The 20,467-nt window shown below is 60.9% G+C and overlaps 2 protein-coding genes across 2 annotated transcripts; both read left to right on the top strand.

Moving 5' to 3' along the window:
• Window positions 1-1,246: 1,246 nt before the first annotated feature.
• Window positions 1,247-4,147, top strand: fenB (nuclease, Rad2 family; the record flags this gene model as incomplete). Its single annotated transcript, XM_002951624.1, has 6 exons — window positions 1,247-1,407; window positions 1,577-1,696; window positions 2,157-2,280; window positions 2,769-3,017; window positions 3,443-3,541; window positions 3,845-4,147. 6 exons carry the CDS (start codon window positions 1,247-1,249, stop codon window positions 4,145-4,147), a joined length of 1,056 nt encoding a protein of 351 aa, XP_002951670.1.
• An 11,050-nt stretch (window positions 4,148-15,197) lies between these two features.
• VOLCADRAFT_127468 (AP2 family transcription factor) lies at window positions 15,198-20,422 on the top strand (the record flags this gene model as incomplete). The annotated part of the gene is made up of 4 exons (XM_002951625.1): window positions 15,198-17,840; window positions 18,106-18,201; window positions 18,660-18,841; window positions 19,276-20,422. 4 exons carry the CDS (start codon window positions 15,198-15,200, stop codon window positions 20,420-20,422), a joined length of 4,068 nt encoding a protein of 1,355 aa, XP_002951671.1.
• Window positions 20,423-20,467: the final 45 nt, after the last annotated feature.

Genomic DNA, 20,467 nt, shown 5'->3' on the forward strand with positions numbered 1-20,467 from the left:
ACTCAACCACGCGCGATGCAAAGCTGGAGCTCTCTCAACGCTGCACGAGCAGCAGCAGCAGCAGCAAACGCCGCCTCAATCCCAGAGTTCTACAGGACGACCGAAGCCGACGACTCCAGTTCATTGTGGGTGTTGGAATGGGATGAGGCATTCTGATGGAGCTAGTGTGGTTCGTTCAACGGCTTTGCCGCATGGGTTTCAGCCATGTCCTGCCATGATGTCACGCCGGTTGTCACGCCATTCATTCTGTCTGTATACCAGAGGGTCTTCCATTAGCTGGAGGAGAAACCTCTAGTGTGAAGGTTTGGTTAGTTGTGCCCGCATGACCGTTGACTCCAACTTTTCCGCCAAGCCGTACACCACCTTAGTTGGCCTTCATTATCGCTAGACACGTCGGGAACATGACAGCGTCGTGGAAGCAGTCGCTCTCCTGCGGGCGCTGCTGATGCGCAGGGTGCCTTGGCCGGCAGGCATGAGCGGCACAGAAATTCTCAACCCTAATCCCTTCTAAAGCTCCAGCGTGCAACCACAGATGGGAGCTGTCTGGCGTTGTCTGGCGGCAATCCTAGGGGAACCCCAGCCTCCCAGAAAACATGTACTCGCTGGCTCGTTTATGACCCTGCAGCAGGGAGGCTTCTGTTAGGCTGTATCCTAGCTCGGGGCAGACGAGCCCCCCCTTTTCGTTGTTCTGCAAGGACCAAACGCGCTATTGTGCATCAAGTCCCCTATCTATGACCATGGACGAAAATACATCCATGCGGGTGATCCATACGAAAGAGGAGCGCCGAGGTGTGCCTTTAGCAGAGGCACGCCAGGTCTAAATGCAAGCCCTGTGTCTCATGCACCCTATGAGCTCAAGGACATGTATCGTTTGACAAATACGATGATAGGTTTTCTTCCTTGCAATTGCCGTATTGCGTCCTACAGCGCTGTGCCGTACACAGTCGATGCGCCGCTTGCCCATTATGCTTATCAAATCACAACCAAATGCAGACATGATCGATGCTTGTATCCGTTGGCAGGGATGCCTTTAAACATTGCGGCCAGTTTGGAGCCTGCTGGGCCGACTTCAAGAAGGACGCTATTTATGCGATTGCGAACTGAGGTTAACCACACGATAATGTAGATATTAAACAAAACCTTCTTACAAATGCGGCCTGGTCGCGACGTTTTCGGTGTAGCTGTCATGGCTTTCAAGCGGTGACCATGATGTCCCTGATGCGGGAAGGTCGTCATCTGGCCAAGGATGGGAATAAATGGCCTATTACAGCAATTGAAAAGCATATCAAGGCCCACGCATGTGAGCTCATACCGTGGACAGAAGGTGGCCATAGATGGTTACTCGTGGCTCCACAAGGGTGCTTACAGTTGCAGCCGCGAGCTATGCGAAGGAATCTGGGCCGATGGGTAAGCACTGGTCCTCCCATCCCGCATTCGTCTAGACGGGGCTCGTCGGTGTGCCTGGGATGCCCCTTCTCACTCACAGCTCCCGTCACTTCACATTCCCCTCAGTCCCTCAGATGTCCCTAGTCACCTGATTCCATCGCCACTTCCTTCCTCTGAGTTAACCACGCAGATATACCAGGTACTTTATTTCGCGAATCGACATGCTCCTGGGCAACGGAGTCATTCCTATCGTCGTTTTCGACGGGTGCCGCCTCCCCATGAAGGCTGACGAGGAGGATAGCCGTAGAAGGTGCGTAGCCACTTTCCCCCCTCCTTTTCCGCGGCTGTTTGCCACTCCCCCTCACCATCTTATCATGCGTGGCGCTTCACAGCACAGCTGCGTAGGCAACGCTAGGGCCGGCCCCAAGCGGCACGCACGAGAGCAGCACGTTTCATCCACAGCTCCCTCCCTCCGCTGCCCCGGCTCCCTCCTCCGCTTCCCGATCTTACATTACCTCCTCCTGAACTGAGCTGTCTGCAGTCACACACAAGTCCTTCACGATGAACTCCTTCACACGATGTTTATCGCCATCCACACTACCATAACTTATTCTGCTTCCCACACTCACACATAGGATGGTCCTCCCTCTCACCTCTCCTGGCCTCCGACAGATATGCCGCACCAAGAGGCGCCGGAGGTCTGGTAGTGTCTATTATGTGTCTAATAAATATCCCTCCATGAATATCCCTTTTGCATTTTGGTTCGACAGGAGCCGGCGAGAGGCCCTAGAGCGCGCCCGGACCCACTCCGCCTCGGGCAACATGGCTGCGGCCACGGAGTGCTACCAGCGGGCTGTGGACATTGCGCCGTGGATGGCCAAGGTCGTCATGGAGGTGCGCTGTTGAGAGAAGAGGGGGGCGGCTTGTCCCCCTCGTTCGAAAGCTCCGTGTTGCCGAAATCCGCGTTTTCGGTCTTACAATGAATGCGGGGGAATCAGTAAAGGCTCCATAGGGGACTAGGAGACCCGGGTGGTGCTGGGGGGGGGGTCTCATAGGATGCAAGAAGCGGAGGGTTGACTACCGGCGTGGGATTTTGGGGAACGTGAACCGACAGCCCACAGCATAACCGAGGCCTACGTTTCCAGGCTTGCACCAAAAACCATCACGGCTCGTCTCAACTCGGTGGGGATTAGGTTCGTCCTTCTGCTTCTTAACTGCGTCGTAACCCCGCCGGGTAGGCAAACTGCCTTCTCCTTGTTTGTTCTCGCCTCGCATCTCAGTCTTGCGATGCAGGACTTGCGATGTGTGTGTATTTCGCCCGCCAAGCCAACTCGCGCTGGCGCACCACGTGTTGGTTCGGTTGCTTGCACTGATGCGCGCAGGCCCTCCGCGAACGCCAGGTGACGTGCCTGGTGGCGCCGTACGAAGCCGACGCGCAGATGTCGTACTTGGCGCTGCGTGGCGACGTGCATGCTGTGCTGACAGAGGACAGTGACATGTTGGCGTACGGCTGCCCCCGGGTGCTGTACAAGTTGGACCGCGGTGGTTCGGGGGAGGAGGTGATGCTGTCGGATCTTCCTTTGGTTCGGGAAATCAACATGGCGGGTTTCAACCACGACATGCTGCTGCAGGTCGGTGTGAAATATCTTTGGGCGAGGATAGGTGGTGGTAGTCTCAACCGTGAACAGAGGAGGCTGGGATGGCGCGAAGTCGGGCTCTTTCATGTCAAAAGATTGCAGACGGACGCCGCGACAAGGAAGGAACTTAGGGTTTAGGAAGGAACTTAACATGCGGCCCATGTGGCCCATGGACCCGGGGGACGTTATTTGTGCTGGGAAGTAAAGAGGTTTCCAGCTCAGACCTATGACGCAATGCGGGAAGATTGTGGGGATGGCTGGACGGGCTTAGGCGTGTTAAGATGATCTGAGCCACCAACCGTCCGCCCTTTCTCCCCCCCCAACACACACACCACACACGGGCTACCGCTGTCGCCGTCACTAGTGGCTGCCACCCATTTTGTTGATGTCCTCGCTCCCGTCCCCCCCTGTCCGTGCAGATGTGCATCCTGGCGGGCTGTGACTTCTTGCCCAACATACCTGGGGTGGGCATCAAGAAGGCGCATGCCATGATCCGCAAGCACCGAGATTTCGTCAAGGTCAGCGTCAGCGGATGGGGGATTACGCTAGGCTAGGCTGCTGAGAGGCCCGTAGGGTTTCTCTCCTAGTAAAATGTGACTGTAGCACTTGCCTCCCGCGCTTAAGTGCTTAGGGAGAGGGCCATCTCGCGGAGCATTTTCCTTTGCGACCGCGTTATTCCGCCCACGTCATGTCATGTCTTTTCTTTCCCAGTTAAGCTCAAGTTGCTGTGTTTTGCTGTGAAGCGCAGCTCGCACTCCAAAGCTTATACATCCCCATGCCTTTGCCTCATTACTGGACGCCTCAACGCGTCGTCGTCGCAGGTCGTCCGCAACCTGCATTTCAACGGCACCTCTCCGCCTCCTGGCTACGAGATCCGCTTCCAGCGTACCCTCTGGCTCTTCCGCCACCAGCGGGTTTTTTGTCCCATCGCGCGTGCGCTGACGCACCTGCGTCCGCTGCCGCCTGGCGGCTTGGGCGCCGCAGATGTTCTGGTGCTGGCGGCGTTGCCGCCTGAGGGCCCGGAGCGCGAGGCGCTTCATTTCCTTGGGCCGCCCATGGCAGCCGAGGTGGCGACTGGGATTGCGATGGGTGGGTGCAGGGTTGTGCGGTGCCGTGCCGTGTGATACAGGGTTGCAAGGAAGCTGGTGCAGCGTGCGAGGTGCGCTGTTGGGAGCAGGGGGCTGCTGTGAATTGTCGCGGCGGCTCATTTTAGACCAATTTGAGGAAAAGCAAAAATGAAGGCCCAGTCAGTCCCGTCTTCCTTTTGGGAGTAAGAGTTAACAAAGAAGATGCATTTTGACCTCCGGATGTATTGTGCTGGAGTCTTCCTAGATTTGCAGGAGGAGCCTGTTTCATGGAGCGAGTTTCAGCGGTGTCTCCGTGGCTTCATGCGCGCTTTTCAGAAGGTTCTCCGAAAAGATTCTCCGCTGCAGTGCAAGAATAAATGTTGCATCACTTGCATTTTTCGTTGCCTAACGCCAATATGGTCGCTGTTGTTGCGTTTTTGCCGTCGCCATTGCCATTGCCTGCGCCTGTCTGCACACACACGCAGGTGAACTGGACCCAAGCACGCTGCAACCATTCGACCTGCCCACCATCTACCGAGGCTGCGCACACCCGCCGCGTCACTTGCGGCCGCTGCTGCACCCGCCACCGCCGATACCACCGTCTTCGGGTTCTGCTTCGCAGCATCAGCAGCGAGGACCCTCCCAGGGACATGGCGGCGCGTCAGGGCCTGGGGCCGGCAGCCAGGGGGGGGATCGGGTCTCCTGGGGGATACCCCCAGGGCCCGGCCAACAGAGCCAATCTCACGGACACTGCATCCACCCGAACAACCACAATCGCCAGCAGCACCTGTCCCAGCAGCAAGCCCGCCTAGGCCGCCATTCAGCTGGTAGCAACAAGCCGCCGATACCGCCCAATGGCCGCATCGACCGGTACTTTTTCGCTCCGAATCCGGCAGCCAGTCAGCCATTTCGTCACCACGTGCAGCTGGGGGGTGGGGTGAATGTGGAGGGAAAGGGGGCCCAGCGGTTGGGCCAGGGAGCCGGTGGCGGCGGCGATGATGGTGGCGGGGAACGCTGTGGTGGCAGCGGACTGCAGGTGGTTTCGTTGGGGGGAGCTGCGGGGGACGCCGCGCAGGAGGGTGCTACTGCTGGTGCGGCGGCGGCGGCGACTGCGACTGCGACTGCTGCAACTTCGGCCGCGGATGAATTGGTAGATGGCGGCCGGGGGGGGCCTGTGGGCGCCGGCGGAGGCGGCGAGGATGTTCGTCAAGATGCCGAGGAGGTGTGTGCTGGATTTTCGAACTGGCGGCGGCGAAGGAGGAGGAGGTGGGGGAGGGATGGGGGCTGCATTTTGGTTTTTTTGCGCAGGAAGAGGGCGATGGGGTGCTGCGCTGGCGCTGTGGTTTCTGGTGCGCATAAAAGTAGGCGGACGACAGAGGCGGAGGTTACGAAGGGGAGAGCTAAGTGCCTAGCTGTCCTGTCCTGCCACTGGGCCAAGCTACGGGGCCAAGCGTGTTTGCTTGCGTTTGTGGCACCAGTCTCGTGCCCCAGTCTCGCCATCCTCTTCCTCCTGCTGTCGCTGCCGCGCCTTTCCCCCCATTGCCTCCGTCGTAGCCTCTGCAGCACCTGCTCCTCTGCGCTGCTGCTGCTCCTGATGATGATCAACTATTTATTTATGTAAACCGTTCGCTGACCCATGGGTCGCCGCCTTGCAGGACACCGGCTGCTCACCGCCCAGTGCAAAGCGGCGGCGGTTCGGCCGCCACCCTGCCCCTGCTCCTGCCCCTGCCGCCGCTAGCGCCGGCGGCAGCGGCGTTGGCAGTGATAGCCTGTTTTCTCGTTTTCGCCATTGCAGCTCTGTGGCAGCGGCAAGAGGGCGAGGGGGCTCAGGGGCAGAGGGGTCTCGGGCCGCAGACGGCCTGATGCCTTCGCAGCCCGAATCGCAGGACCGTATACCTTCAAGGGCCGAGTGCCGTACTGCAGCAGTGGACGGCCCAGGCGGTGGCGGTGCCACCGGCTCGCAGGGATCGGGCAGAGGCGGGGTGATGACGGCGGTGGCGGTGGCCGGTCTTGGTGAGGAGGTCTCGGCGGCTGCGGGACCGTTGGGCTCTGCGCCTGGCAGCCAGCGCACGGGCCCTAGCAGCCAGGTACATGGGGGCGGACTGAGGACCGATTTATGGCTGCTGCATGTGTGGGCACACGGGCTGAGTGTCCGACAGAACCGTTCCTTTTTCCTCGAGCATGTCAGCATGCACTAAACTAAACCACAACCTTGTTCCTGGATGTCACAACAACAGCGTAGATATGGCACGGATGTAGCCGCGCTTCTCTGGGTCAGCACACCTATGGTGTCGTTCCGCAATTACGGTAGAGAGGCACGGAAGAATGAAGTCTTCTGGATGTGATTGCGACGGACCGCTGGTACTGTTGGTAGCTGTGCCATGTGGATTTGCAAGCATCATGTACACCGCATGCCAACACGGGAGCGCATCACTGTCCCCGCCCAGTTCCTCTCGCTTCTCCCCACCCATGAAGCAACCCGTGAATCTCACCGATCAATCTCACCGTCCCCATGTACCGCCTCCTGCGTACCCAACATGACAACAAACCTTTGCACAAGCCTTTTACCATCTGAACCTTTTATCACTGCGTGCACTTCCTACAAGGCGCTTTCCGAATGCGGTCGCGCTACACGTTCACTCGCACGTGTGTGCGCCTATCTCATGTTGCACTCCTCTGATTACGTAACGTGACATGGCGTGGGGTGGGGTGGGGTGGGGTGGTATCGCTCGTAATGAGTGCAGGGCCATACGCGCGGCTGGTGCTCAGGTGCAGACTCGGACCTGCTCGACCACCCGCCGTCCGGAACGGCAACGCGTGACGGGAGCCAGTACGGCAGCCAGTACGACAGTCAATACGACGGCCAGGTAACGTCCGGTTGCGAGGGAGCAGGTTGGGGCACGGCGTGGCGGGCTGCTGGCGGCAGCGGCAGCGGCGGCGGCGGCAGCCAGATGGCCGGCAGGTCGCGGGCACCTGCGCGTCTGGCGATGGAGGTGAGGAATGGCACATTTTGTAGCAGAGGGTGGTGGTGGGACCTGCGGGCTGTGTGTTTTGTTGTAGCCAAAAATCCAGATGCCACACCTAACATCCTCTTTCAGCACCAGTACGAGATGTACATGGTAACCAAACTGGTGCATTGCTGGCCAGCCAGCAGCGCGGGCCCCATGCCTCATTCATCACGTCTTCACATAAATTAGGATTTCCGCTGGAATGCCATGTTCAGGCCTTGTTTTCGGAGCCATCCGGGGGCTCCGGACACCGGCCCCAGTCTCAACCAGCGCTGCATGCCGCCTCCGGCGGCGGCACCACGGGCTCGGGCCCCACAGCCAGCGCCGGAACCACTTGCGGCAGCATCGGTGGCTTCGGAGCGGGCCGCCAGGTCCTGGGCGCGCTGGCGGCGTTTCATTGTTGGCGACAGATGTCCGGTCCTGTGGTGCTGGGCGGTGCAGCTGCAGCGGCTGCGGTGGCGGTGGCGACCGCTGGCGGCGGCGAACAGCCCGTTGGCAGTGTCGGCCCGGTAGGGAAGCCGCCAATCTGCCGCCACGCAATCGCTTCGTTGTGGAGGGGCGTGGCTCTGCAGTCCATAGCCACGTTGGTAGTGACGATTTTGGCATCGTTAGCGCCCATATCTTGGTGCCCTGAGTTGCTCAGCTTGGCTTGACTTGTTGGCTGGAGGGTGACTGGAGGGTGTCTTTGGGCGCGTCGGGGCTGTGCCGTTGATGCGTGGGGATGTGCTGAGCAGGTGTGGCAAGCCGGAAAGCACTCCGTGGGCATTACGGACATGAACCGGATTCGAATACGACGCCGCCAGGGCATATCCATGAAGGAGCTAATCCGCATCGGTCCACACCCTGGCCTGCAGCTCGCGGATGCGGCGATGCTGGCAGACCCTGACCCTGACCCTGACCCGCACCGGCCCTACCACCAAGCCTACGCTGGACCCGTGAACCAGCAGCTCCTTGTACCGCCTTGTAGCTCCATCACGACCAACGACCTCTTTAAATCTACTCGCTATGCGTTCTGGCGTCGATGATGCCCCCTTTCTTATATCTTATATCTTTCTTATATCTTGTAACCCCTCCCTGGGTCACCCAATGTCACAGGACACTGACTTCCAGACCCGTACAACGACTTCGGGGCCTAATCCGTTGGCACGGTATGGCCAAGGTGACGCTGCCGGCGTCACCGATGCGCCGGGCTTTGTCAGCGTCGGGCTGCGCGCTGGCAGCGGTGCCTCTGCCGCCGCGCCGGCGGTATCCACACCCGCTGTCGGCGGCTCTTCCCGAGTCAGGAAGCCACTGCCTAAACCGCCACCCCAATTCAGCATCTACGACCTGGATATGGAAGGACAAGGAGACCCACATGCTGTACCCGATAGGGCGGCGGTTGAGTATCCAATTGCGAGCATCCAGTGCGCCGGTGGTGGCGGCAGTGTGGCGGCACTGTCGCCCTGGAAGCATGAGGAGGAGTTGGGGGCCTCACCTCCCCGCCTGCCCCGCGCTGCGCTGCCCGGGCACAAGCGTGCCTGCGGTGCAGTCCAACAACATCACGGTAACGAGGAGGTCAGCGATGGCAACGAGGAGGAGGATGGCGGTGAGGCTGAAGTAACCAGCCCCTTGAAGCTGGCCTCGTTCCCGCAGCTGCCGCCACACCGCACCGCGCCTTCCATCCGCCGGCTCTTCCCGGCCATTAAGGCGCACGCGGGCGCCAGCCTAGCGGCGGCGGCCGCACCGGCGCCACCGCGGCAGCGCCTGCCGAGGCTGCTTCATCCCTCGGCTAGGCGGCGCTTCTGCGGTGACGGCAGCGGACAGCTACGGCAGCAGCAAGAACAACAGCGGTTGCCAGAAGAAGGTGGCATGGCCGGCATCGGAGGGCATGGCAGCCCGATGCTTGAAGCTCATCCACTGCCACCATCATCACTTCAGGCAGAAGCCGCATCTGGACCTGGGCAGCTAGATTCAGTAGCAGGGTGTCCGGGGCTGGAGGACATCAGGTTTGGGCCGGCAGGAGGAAGTGAAGGCTTCCGGCTGGCATGTCGGTCGGCCCACCAGCTTTTGCAGGATGGAGACGGTGGTGAGGAAGAGGAGGATGAGGAGCTGCAGGTGAACTCGCGGATGCATGTAGAGACACGAAGCCGGGCGGAGGGTGAGGGACGCGGCACCAGTCTTGGCGCCCTTGGCGTGCGACTGGGTGCTTTCGACGACTCCCAGGGAACGTGTGGCATGATGGCGGACTTGGACGGCGGGACCTGGAAGCCTGTAGCGTTACATGGCTGCAGTGACGGCACCCGTGTTGGTGGCGCGGGCCGGGGACCCGGGACAAGGGAGGAAGGGGAGGGCGCGTGTCTGGGCGGCGGCTTGCGAGCCGAGGACGCCAGCGAAAACCAAGGTGACGGTGGTGCTGATGGTGAAACCGGTGACGACGGCAGCGACGACCCAGAGGTGGCGGAGTTCACACGCGCCCTGGAGCGCAGCGAGGCGCGGTGGCGGGACCGGCGGCGGCGGCAGCGGCCACCTAACACCGCAAGGGCCCGGGCATATTGCACACAGGCATTCAAAGCTTCTAATAACAGGCTAATAAAAGCTGCTGATACTGCTGATACTGATGTCGCTGCTGGCCAAGGTAGCATGGGTCATGGCGGCGTCGATGCGGCGGCGGCGGCAGAGGAGGAGTTTGGGGTTTTAGAGAGAGGTGGAGCCGGTGTGTGCCTGGAAAGCCCCAGCCTGGACAACACCGACACAGGGCCGGCTGCTGCAGCAGCAGCAGCCGGTACGCCGGCGCCTGATCCTAGACAAGCAGCAGGAGGATTCCCAGAGCTCGCCAGGGGGCATGCCTGGGATCCCCAACGCAGGGACGTGATCGCCCATCACCTGGGGGACCAGCAGCACCATGGCAGCGACAGCCACGACCACGACCACCAGCACCAGGAACAAGAACAGCCTGAGGGGCTAAAGCAGCCTTGGCTCCCAGACAACTCCGGGGTGCGCGGAACCGCTGATGCTGGTGCGGAGCTACGGGGCCCTGGCGATGGTGACGATGATGCCCAGGCTGCTGGAACTGCCGTGATGGGCTATGCTGGTGGTGGTGGCGGTGGTGTTGCGGATGGTGCAGATTACTCCGGCGATGACGAGGTGCAGGTCACGGCAGACGTGAGGGCGAATGGCAGTGCGGCGGCCTCAGGTGATGGCTTCTCGGCGGGGTTTCACTCCCTCAAGCACGTGGCACATTTTGCAGCGGTGGCGAAACGGGCGCTGGACTCGCTGGAATGCAGCCTGGCGGTGCAGCAGCCGGTTATTGCACGGCGGCTTTCTCCGCTGCCCTCACAGGCACTGCAGCAACGGGGAAGGGGTGGCTCGCTGGACAGCGGCGCCGGCGCCGTCGGCAAGCTATCAGCAGCTGCCGCCGCGGCGGCGCCGGCAGTAAGACCCCTAGCGGACTTTGCCTTTATCAGAAGTGCACCGAAACGTCGCGTCTCCGCCGGCCGCACCGGGATGTTGGTTAATACGCCCTCGGCACCGACGGGGCCCATGGGAAGGTGCCGTCCCAGTGTGTTCGTACAGCCGGCGGATGAGGCGGCGGCGCCGACAGATGCTGACGAGGCACTGCTGGACGGCAACGGCCCCACGCCGCCGTTGCTGCGTCCAAGAGCTGCGACGCCTGAACTGGAAAACAAACGTGGTGGGTCGGTGGACGCACAGGCGCCTCCCGGTCACACCAGCCGCATCGACGGTGGCGACGCGGACGGCAGCCGAGAAGGTATCGAGCCCAGCGACGGTGACAGTGATGATGGCAGTGATGAAGTAGTGATAGTGGGAGAAGCTCCAGGAAAGGGGTCCTGGCACTTTGGCTCGTTACCTCGCAACGGAGGCGGGGACGCCGGTTCGGATCGGCAGACATGGGCGGACACCATGCTGCGGCGGCCCTTTCAGCCACCGCGCACTAATGCAGGGGCCTTTGCGGGCGCTGCTGCTGCTGCTGCTAGCGCTGCTGCTGCGGCGGCGGTGACTTCAAGCCAGGCGGGGGCCGGCACGGTGCGGAGGACCGCCCAGGCTCCCAGCAGGAGGGCCAAGAGCTCCCTTGGTGTTCGGAACCATGCACGGGGGCCGTCACAGCCGCATTCGCAGCAGCAGCCACAGCAGCAGCAGCAGCAGCAGCAGCGGATAACTGCATTTGGTCGTTTCGCGTTCTCAAACGGTAAATAGGAGGGTTGCATGGGCAGTTGCACCGGTCGCGGCTATAGCTTACCGGTATAGCTTACCGGTATGTTGCACAATGCAACTACCGCACAGGGTGCACGATGCCGTGGCCAGCAGCGGGGGCCCTTCTTTGCTTGTGGCAGGAGGGAAGAGCGCATCACGTGCGCTGCGCTCGACACGCTTAGGGACACAATTCGAAGAACAGAATGCCCTTAGGGGGCCATCCATCAATCAATCAATTGTGGGCCAAGAAATACATTTCCCGCGTGCAGCTTTTGAACCCGGTGATTCTAAAACCTCTGACCGTCATAAACTCCTAATTGCTGTCTCTCTAATGTGTTACGGGAGTTGCGGAGTTACGGAGGCAGCAGCCAGTGTGACTTTGCCAGTGACTTTCAAGCTGGGTAATGACCAATGAGTATTTGGTTTCAAAGTGCGGTCGCTCGATTTCATATTAATCAGCAATGGAGTGGCAGGTTTCTGCGGAATGCGGCGATGTCGGCAAGGGTGGTATAGGGGATGTAGATCGCAGGGGTATTAGGTATGATGGTGGGCGTGCGGATAGGTCGCGGATAGGGGGTCACCTGAATGGATGCTTTGTATAACATGCAACATGGAACGCGATGGTGCTCGGCGCAACAGGCACAGGGCTACTACCGTGTTTTCCATATCAGAGGGCCCTCCCTTCGTGTGACGTTTTTGTGTACTTGTATGGAACGACTTCTTGAGAAAAAGGCGGGGCGGTCAGTTGAGTGTGGAGGGTGCCGATTCTACTCGGTTTGTTGTCACCTAACCATATATAATGGTATGCCGAAGCTGTGCGCCTAACAGGAAGACAAGTTTTTCACATGCGTGCGGTCTGTCTTCCGGAAAGAATCTTGTGCGCGCGAGATGTCGAAGGAATTTTGCTGTGAGGACTGGGAGAACTCAACCGTTCTGATGCCGCCTTTTTGGTCGCTACATCTTCCTGAGGCCGAAATCTGCTTTTGCGTTATAAGATTGTGAATTTAGTCGTTTTTTTGTTGTTTCCTTCTTGGTCGCTTATGCTGTTGGGCAGCCCTGTCGAGCTTTGCAACACCTTCAGCTCTTTCCTTTAAGCTTTGGTCTTTGCTGGTAAACTGGGGCTGCCTGAATGATAAAATATTATATGTGTTTCTAAGTGAGCGTGTTAAGGCCCACAGGGGGGCACCCATGAGATGAAGAGGAAAGGGCGGCACGGCCACGACGCGCGAACAATCCGCTTGGCGCTGTCCATCGCGACGCCGCAAACCGGCATCGTCGCTATGGCGTCGCAGGTCGTGCACAATCATCGCCTGGAGGCATAGTCAAGGCACATACGTGTTTTGCGCGCCTTTTCCATAGTGCTACAGGAACAATCCGTAAAATTCAACGGCGCCCACCTCATGCTTAGTAAGCACCTCTCGCTCCGCCAACATGCGCAGCATTCTTTTGGAAAGTTGCATCCAGAATCGGCAGCGGGTGGTGAGCAGCACAGCCAGGGGTCCGGAGGGGCCGAACCCTCACTCCTTGGATGGATACACTTGCATAGACGAGAAGGAATGTGCATGAAGCTACACAGAGCACCCCACAACGTTCAGGTTGTCCTGAATGGAATGCTTTTCCGGGCACTCCTCTCTTGTACTTTGCAGCTGCTGGAATCTCAGCTGTGGCACTTCATCCCGCCTTTTTGCAGTCGAGGTTCTGCATTTTGCTCTGTTACATTTTTTAATGCCATTTTCTTGGCGGAGAAGTTCTATGTTTCTGAAGCAACACAGTCTGCCAGGCGTTAGCGGCGAGAATCCTGGCGGTACGCCCCTGAACTTCTGACTTGCACTGCTAAAGATTCTCTATAAACTGCTTAGGCAGATACCTTATATCTAGGCTATGCCTGCGGCCCACGTGTCCTTAGTACGTTCAGTACGCCCACCCTTAGTTTTGATCGATCTGGGCGCCGCCAAATAGATTGAAGACTGTAGAGTTGTGTTTTTCACTAACAGTCGCAGTTTTATTGCATTGGGAAAGCCCAACCTGTAGCAGCCAACTTTAACCCACGAACCGGAGACCAATGGAAAGTGTCAAAGGGACCCGCCGCTTTGCAACTGATTAGCGAAGGACCATATGAAATAGTTGAAGTGTTGTAGTTTGAGGCGGTTGGGCAGCTTTACGCGAGTCCGCAGCATACTTCGCGCCGGCGGCGGTTTCTGGCTCACCGGCCCACTTGCTGCGGCCGTGCCGGCGGCCGACAAACAGCTTTCTACCCTCCAACAGCCCCGCCCTAAGGTGTGTCATGAACATACGGCTCCTTGCATTGATATACATGGATTTGGGAATTCCTCACATAGCGGATGTGACCTTACGGCCTGAAGCCACTCTTAACTCCGCCCCGTCTCCATCAACAAGTTATCCTACATACTGGCGTGATTATGAGAGAAAAGGACAACGCGAAACATTTCACAGCATGTCGTCATTTCCTAACCAGTTCATTTTTTGTGGTTGCTTGAGCCCTTTTGTACGCTCCTGTGTCACACCGTAGCGCGCCGTCGGGCGCTTATCTGCATTTTTTAACAAAGAAGGGGCGCTTCATCCATAGCTTTAACATATGATTCATCTTTTTCCATAGGCAATATGAATTGACAACGGCAAGCTATGTCCCAAGCCCTAACACAATTTGACGGACTGAAGCACGGCTACTGACGGGTCTTTTATCTGAGCGAGGAGGATTTTCATTACGCTTTAACTACTGAACTCGCCACAGGTTGCGCCTTTTGGCGTATCCTCAAGCCGACCGTTGGTCAAGCAATGCAAGCGCCACAATTGAGCCAGGCTGCCTTGCAACTCCTACATCCATGGCAACCCTACGAGGTTTCGTATAAGTCACATCATTCAAGTGAGTACCAACAAACGACGTTCCATTCGTATCTCTTCGTGTCATCGCAGACAACGGAGGAAAGACACCACGGTAGCAGCAAGGAAACTGCGTCTAAACACCAACACCACAGTTGCAGCCACATTCAATGTGACGAAGCGAATTGCCTCTTCCGTTCCCAACAAACATTTCCCGCCCTACGCGTCCCTGCACCCACGAGGCCCGCACGCCTCCTCCCGGCCACCCCGACCCATCTCGACCCGCCACGCCCACTTGCCGCAATCCCCACCGCTACATCAACATATTCCTCACGCCACCGCACGCCACCTCATTCACTTTCAAAGCCCTTACCGCCCAATCTGTAGACGTTGCTGCGGCTGCGCCGCCACCATCCGCGCGGCCAGCTGCTCGTCCCGTCGTGGTGATTGGTCATCAAAGACAGGGACTAGTCCAGGGGCAAGGCAGCTCCGGGCGGGGCCTGCCGCAACCAGCCAACGGCCGGGCCTCCAGCGCCCAACTGCAGCAGCAGCAGCAACGGCAGCAGCAACGCCGCGTCTCGAATGGTGATATCCCCGTCGGTTCAACTGCCGTCGCCGCAGCCGCTGCCGGGTCCAGTCGACGGCATCCGCAGGCCGAGACCAGCGGAGACATCCCGGTGGTCATCAACTCCAGGGGGCCGCCTTCCGGCGCCGCCGTCGCCGCCGCCGCTGCCGTTGGGGTGCGGCGACAGGCCCTGAAGGCAACCGACCCGCCATCTCGGACGCTACACCTCAGTTACCAGGCCCCGCAGCACAGACTTCACTCCATGCCGCCAGCACGAGCCCAAAGCAGTCAACACCCCCATCAAACCCACTTTCACCACGCACATCATAGCCATCCCCCCCAGCCTCGCCAGCCTCTTCCCCCGCAGCCGCCGCCGCCGCAGCTGCCGTACCCTCCACGGCATGCTTCGGCCCCGCCGTCACGGGCTCCGCAAGCGGCACCGTCGTCGTCGGAGCTTCACGGCCCGTCGGTAAATACACACGGTCGTACAGGCAACCCCGCGATGACCGCCTCCATCCGCGGGGGAGTGCTGACGCTGCAGCTGCAGCTTTCGGAGATTCACGAGCTGGCGGGGGCGGCTGACGGCGACAATGCGGGGTACGCCATCACACCCATGGACCTCACTTCAGGGCAGCCGCTGGGTCCCAGTCTTCTTCTCAGTACAGTCAGCCTGCTCGCCGCCGCCGCCGCCAGCGCCGCTGCTGCCGCCGCTGAGCGCGCGGGGCCCCTGCTACGGGAGTCGCAGGAGCTGCCGCCGCCGCTACAGCAGCAGCAGCAGCAACGGCAGCAGCGTTATCACGATGCGGGTGGTGCGGCGAGTACGGCAGCGGCGGCAGCGGGGTCGGGTTCGTACTCTTCTCAGCGGGTTCAGCGGCGCTCGGACGAGGAGTCGCCGATGGAGCCGTCTTCGGGGGGCAACCAGTTGCAGCTGACGCCGGTGCCGGAGGACGATAAGGCCCTTGTGGATACGCCCGCGGCGGCGCCGCTGCCGCTCCCGGCGCCGCAGAATGGCGGCGTAGGGCAGCTGGAGGGTACGGCGAATGGTGTTGTACAGCCGGACGACGGGAAGGGAGAGGCTCTGCGTCAGGCTGCCCGCCGGTCAGGACGTCTTGGCAGCGGCGGCGGCGGCGGCGACGGCGATGTGAACAGTGTTGATAGCGGCCGCGACGTGAGTGGCGGCGGCGGCGCCGCCCATGGCCGAAGCGCGTGGGACGACACGGCGGCGCCGGCAATGATGTCCGCTGGAAATGGTTGCGGCAGTAGCGGCAGCGTTGCCGCCGCGGCTGCTGCGGCGGCGGCAACGGCTCTGAATGCCTATCGGAACGGCAATCCCGCGGCAGCGGCGGCTGCGCTGGCCGTATTTCGCAAGTACCAAGCGCAGCAGCAACGACAGCGACAGGATCGCTATCTGGACACTAGGATGGACGAGCTGGATCCAGATAAGGATTTGTACGAGCATGAACGGCATCCGTCACATGCCAAAGGACCCGGTGCACTAGCACGCTCCTTTGATGGAGGCGGGTCCGTACGACAGGACAACTCGGACGGGCCTGATACGACAGTTTTTTGCAATAGCCGCCACTCTTTGGATCTGGGGGCGCATGGGGCCCCTATCGGAAGGTACGATGCTGTAAGAACTGCCGCGGGCCGATATGTGGAAGCGCCGTACGATGATCATGATGACGTGGACACCCTCGCAACTCGCGGCTTTGTACGGCGCCGCGCTTCCGAGGTCGGCCCCGAGCCTTCTTCCTGGAGCTGGGGGGGCCTTCATGAGGGACACCGTGTAGCCGCAGTAGCCGCCTCGGCAGAGCCCCTACGTCAGCAGCAGCAGATGTATTCTCAGCGCCGGCTGTCCTCCACCTACCCATATAGGCAACCCCCGCCACAGTGTTGGTCGTACCGCCCCGTACAGTACGTTGAACCGCCGTACGAAGGCAGCGACAATCCGTATGGTCCTGCGGACGAGCATTACGAGTATGACAAGTTTCTCCCGCAGCCGACGCCGTCGGCGGACTTTCTGTTGGAAGGCGGTACACGGAAGCGACCCCGCGTGGCCTCCGCGCCAGCTGCCACTGCCGCGCCGGGTGGGACTGCTGCGGCCGCTGCGCCGTCGCCAAGGTCTGGTTCCGGCGGCGCGGCGGCGCTGCTGGACCTCAATGCTATGCACGTAGGGCCACGGTCACAGAACGGCCTGAGCGAGCGGACTACGGAGTATGTGGTTCCCGAGGGTCCTCATGCGGGAGTCGCGCGGCTCCGGCTCCCGCTGCCCGTTACGCAGCTCGCCGCCGCCGCCGGCCGCGCCGGCGTTGCTAATGCATCGGCGTACATGAAGGCGGCCGCCGCCGCGGCGGCTGCCGCCTTGAAGAGCCAGAACAGGTACGGACCCGCCGCAGCGATCGGGGCCGCTGCTGACGAAGGCAAGCTTGGCGCCGCAGCCGGCCGTACGGACGGCAGCGCCGCGTTTCCGTCTCGCCATGGCACTGCCACGGGAGGTGACATGCCGTCCGGTGGCGCGCAAAGAGCTGAACCGCTGGTTAGTCCCAGTGCCCGACGCACGGATAGGAGCGCCGCAGCCGGCGACGGTGCAACTGCCGCCGCCGCCGCCGCCAGTGGCCATGCGGCGCTGCACCAGCAGGCCCGGCAAAAGTTCAAGGCAGCGCCCGAGCGAGAGCGCGGTACAGACATGACAAGGGCTGGCGCTGCCATCGCCGCAGCGGCGATGGCGGCGGTGGCATCGGCGGGCCCGGGCCAGGTTGCTGGCGGCGGCGGCGATGATGACCGTGACTCGGAGATGACAGAGTCTATTGGCGTTGCCATGTCAAGTCCAGGCTCCGCCGCCGCCGTCGCCGTCGCGGGGGGAAATGGTGACGTTGACGGCCCTGTCGACGCGGCAGCACGCGATGGCGGCGGCGGCGCTTGTGACGCCGCCGCCGCCGCCACTGGGGGCGCTGCTGCCTCAAGCCCACCGGCGGCGGCGGCACAGCAGCCGACGGCGCGTGGTACAGCGGACGCGCCCAAGGGCCCCACACCGAAGCTGAAGCCTGGACCGGTAGCGGCGCGTGCCAGGGGTGCCGTACGGTACCGTGGCGTACGGCAGCGTCCGTGGGGAAAGTTCGCTGCAGAAATCCGCGACCCCGCCAAGGTAAAATTCCTGCGGGAAAGGCCTTACGTGCGCGAGTGCGAACGCATATACCCGTGTGTAGATTTGGGGGAGCGGGAGGGGGAGAGGAAAGGGAGCCAGCATTTTCTCTGAGTTCAGGCGTGTACGAACAGGAGCACACATGAGTTCACGGCCTCACCGTATGTTGCCCTTTTCCTCCGCCATTGGCTATCCCATCGAATGCGTTCTTTTTCGCCCCTACTTGTTACACCCACCCCCCACCGACCCCCCCACCACCGACCCTCAGGGCGGCCGGCTGTGGTTGGGCACCTTCGACACGGCAGAGGACGCCGCGCGCGCGTACGACGAAGCCGCAAGGTCCTTGCGCGGCGCTGGAGCTCGGGTACGACAAACATCCGCCCGCCCGCGTCTGGTTCCGAAACCATAGTCAGCCCACGTCATGACATCCTGTGTGTCCTGCACCACTTTATGTGACGTGCGCCTCTCCGGTCTCCTATCGTTAGTTGCTTTCAGTTTTTTAGTTTCAATCATCGGTTGGTGGTATATTTCTCCTGTATCAGCTTGCATCATGTCTGATGTCGAATTACACAGTCCTCGTCAACGCTTTCATTTCCTTGCCAGGACGCTTTCCTCCTCATTCGGCCTTACCGCGCTTTGAACTGAACATCGCGCTTTGAATCTTTGGATTTGATGAGGGAACCTCGTCTCCCTTAGGACTGAACTCTCCGCCGTTCCTTCCTTTCCTTCTCTCCTTTTCTCTCTTTTCCTCTCTTTTCTTTCCTCTCGTGCGTTGCTGGCTCATGGCTCGTTCTGATGCCTCTGGTGCCGTACGTCCGTCAGGTGAACTTTCCCCTTCCCGCGGAGTGTGGGGAGGAGGGGGAGGAGGAGGGGGCGGCTGCCAACCGGGCGCTGAGCGATGGGGAGGTTCATGGGGAGGTCGTACAGGGCGGCGGCGCCGCTGCCGTCGCAGGACCGCGGGGTGGGGCTGGCACCCGAGGCGGCGCCGCGTCGGTCGCCAACGGGTACGTGGCGGGGCCGGTCTGAGGGAGCATACATGCACATGTTTACATACATACATACATACATACATACATACATACATACATACATACATACATACATACATACATACGCACACGCGCGCACGTGCAAATGCAAAAACGCACGCAGGCACACAAGCGCGCTCTGAAAGCAAGCAAGGTGTTGGGATGTGCCTCTGTTGCCGCGCCGTGTGTTGTCTGAAGAGATGAGACGACTTCGTACGGCTTCAGGTCCCCTTGGGTGACGTGTCATGGGGACCTCACTGACTTCCCCCGTCCGCCGGTTTCCCTTTTTAACCCTCCCGCCCCGCTCCCCCCCCCCCGTCTTCTCTCTCCCCCCCTCTGCGCCTCTTTTCCCCGTCCTTCCTTTCGTTTCCTCTCCTGCGATCCTGTGCCTCTTCGTCTCTCCTACACAGCACGAGCGGGGAAGCAGCCGGGGGGGCCACCTGCTGGCGCCGTACATCCCAAAACCGGCACGGTACGGACCCCTGGACGGGTTTCTCCGGTCTGGAGGCCATTGTCGCGGCGGCGGCGGCCGTGGCGGAGGAGGAAGAGGCGGAAGCGCGCCGTGCGGCTGCTGCCGCGGCGGCGGCGGCGGCTGCGGTGGCTGAAAGCCGACAGCCGCCGCCTCAGCATCAGGAGCACTCCCCTCTCCAGGGCGAGCGGCGGTTGGACGTTCCCCAACGGGGCCCAATGTCCGTTGGGGCCGTGGTGGCGGCTGCTGCCCCACCGCAAAGGCTCGAGGCCGCGTGGCGTGATCGTGGAGGAGAGTTCTCCCCCTTGGATCTGGATCTGGATCATCACGGCGATGCTGAGGGCCCGGGGGCCCAGGAGCACGCAAGGCAACGGCACCACCCAGAGCTGCAGCAGATTGAGAGCAGCGGCGGCGGCGGCAGTGGCGGCGGCCGCAACGGGGCCCAGCGGAGTCTCTGGAGTGGGGAGGACGCCGATGCGAAGGTGGATTCGGGGGAAGGAAGGGGAGAAGAAAGTGGCGGAGGGCCGGGTCAGGAGGGCCGGGTACGGCCTGTCGACTGCCCCTCTGACGGCGGTGGCCGTCTTGTCGTCGTCCCGAGGGGCGTCGGCAGGGCCCTAGGCCCTGCCCGGGTTCGAACCGATGACCTGCTAACTGCAGCACAGGTTCTTCTAGAGACGGGGGGGGGCGGCCGTACGGCATTTTTGCCCCTGGTCGCGCGGCTCAAGAGGGAGCCCATGGAGTATGGACAGCCGTACGCCGTTGTACGGCCTCCGACTGTAAGCCTAGAGGAGGAAGTGGAAGTGGGAGGTCATGATCTGGCGGCGGCTCGAATGGTGGTTGCTCAGAAGATGAACTGTCCTGAATATTCGGCAGATGAGACGCATGGGTCAGGTAAACAGCAGCAGCATCCACAGCCATGCACGCCGCGCGAGGGCGACGCGTTCCCCGAAACGGGTATTGATGAATCAGTGGTGGAGGTGATGGAGGAGGAGGAGGAACCCCCACAACGCCGCCAACGGGTCGATCTAGCTGAGGAGGAGGTGGAGGCAGCCTGCGGGGAATATGTGGATGCGCCGATCTGTGCATAGTGGAGAAGAAGAAGCCTGTTCAAGAGAATATCACTTTGAGCCGCG

The sequence above is a fragment of the Volvox carteri genome (assembly GCF_000143455.1).
Source record: "Volvox carteri f. nagariensis unplaced genomic scaffold VOLCAscaffold_25, whole genome shotgun sequence".
In the NCBI taxonomy this organism is placed as follows: Eukaryota; Viridiplantae; Chlorophyta; class Chlorophyceae; order Chlamydomonadales; family Volvocaceae; genus Volvox; species Volvox carteri.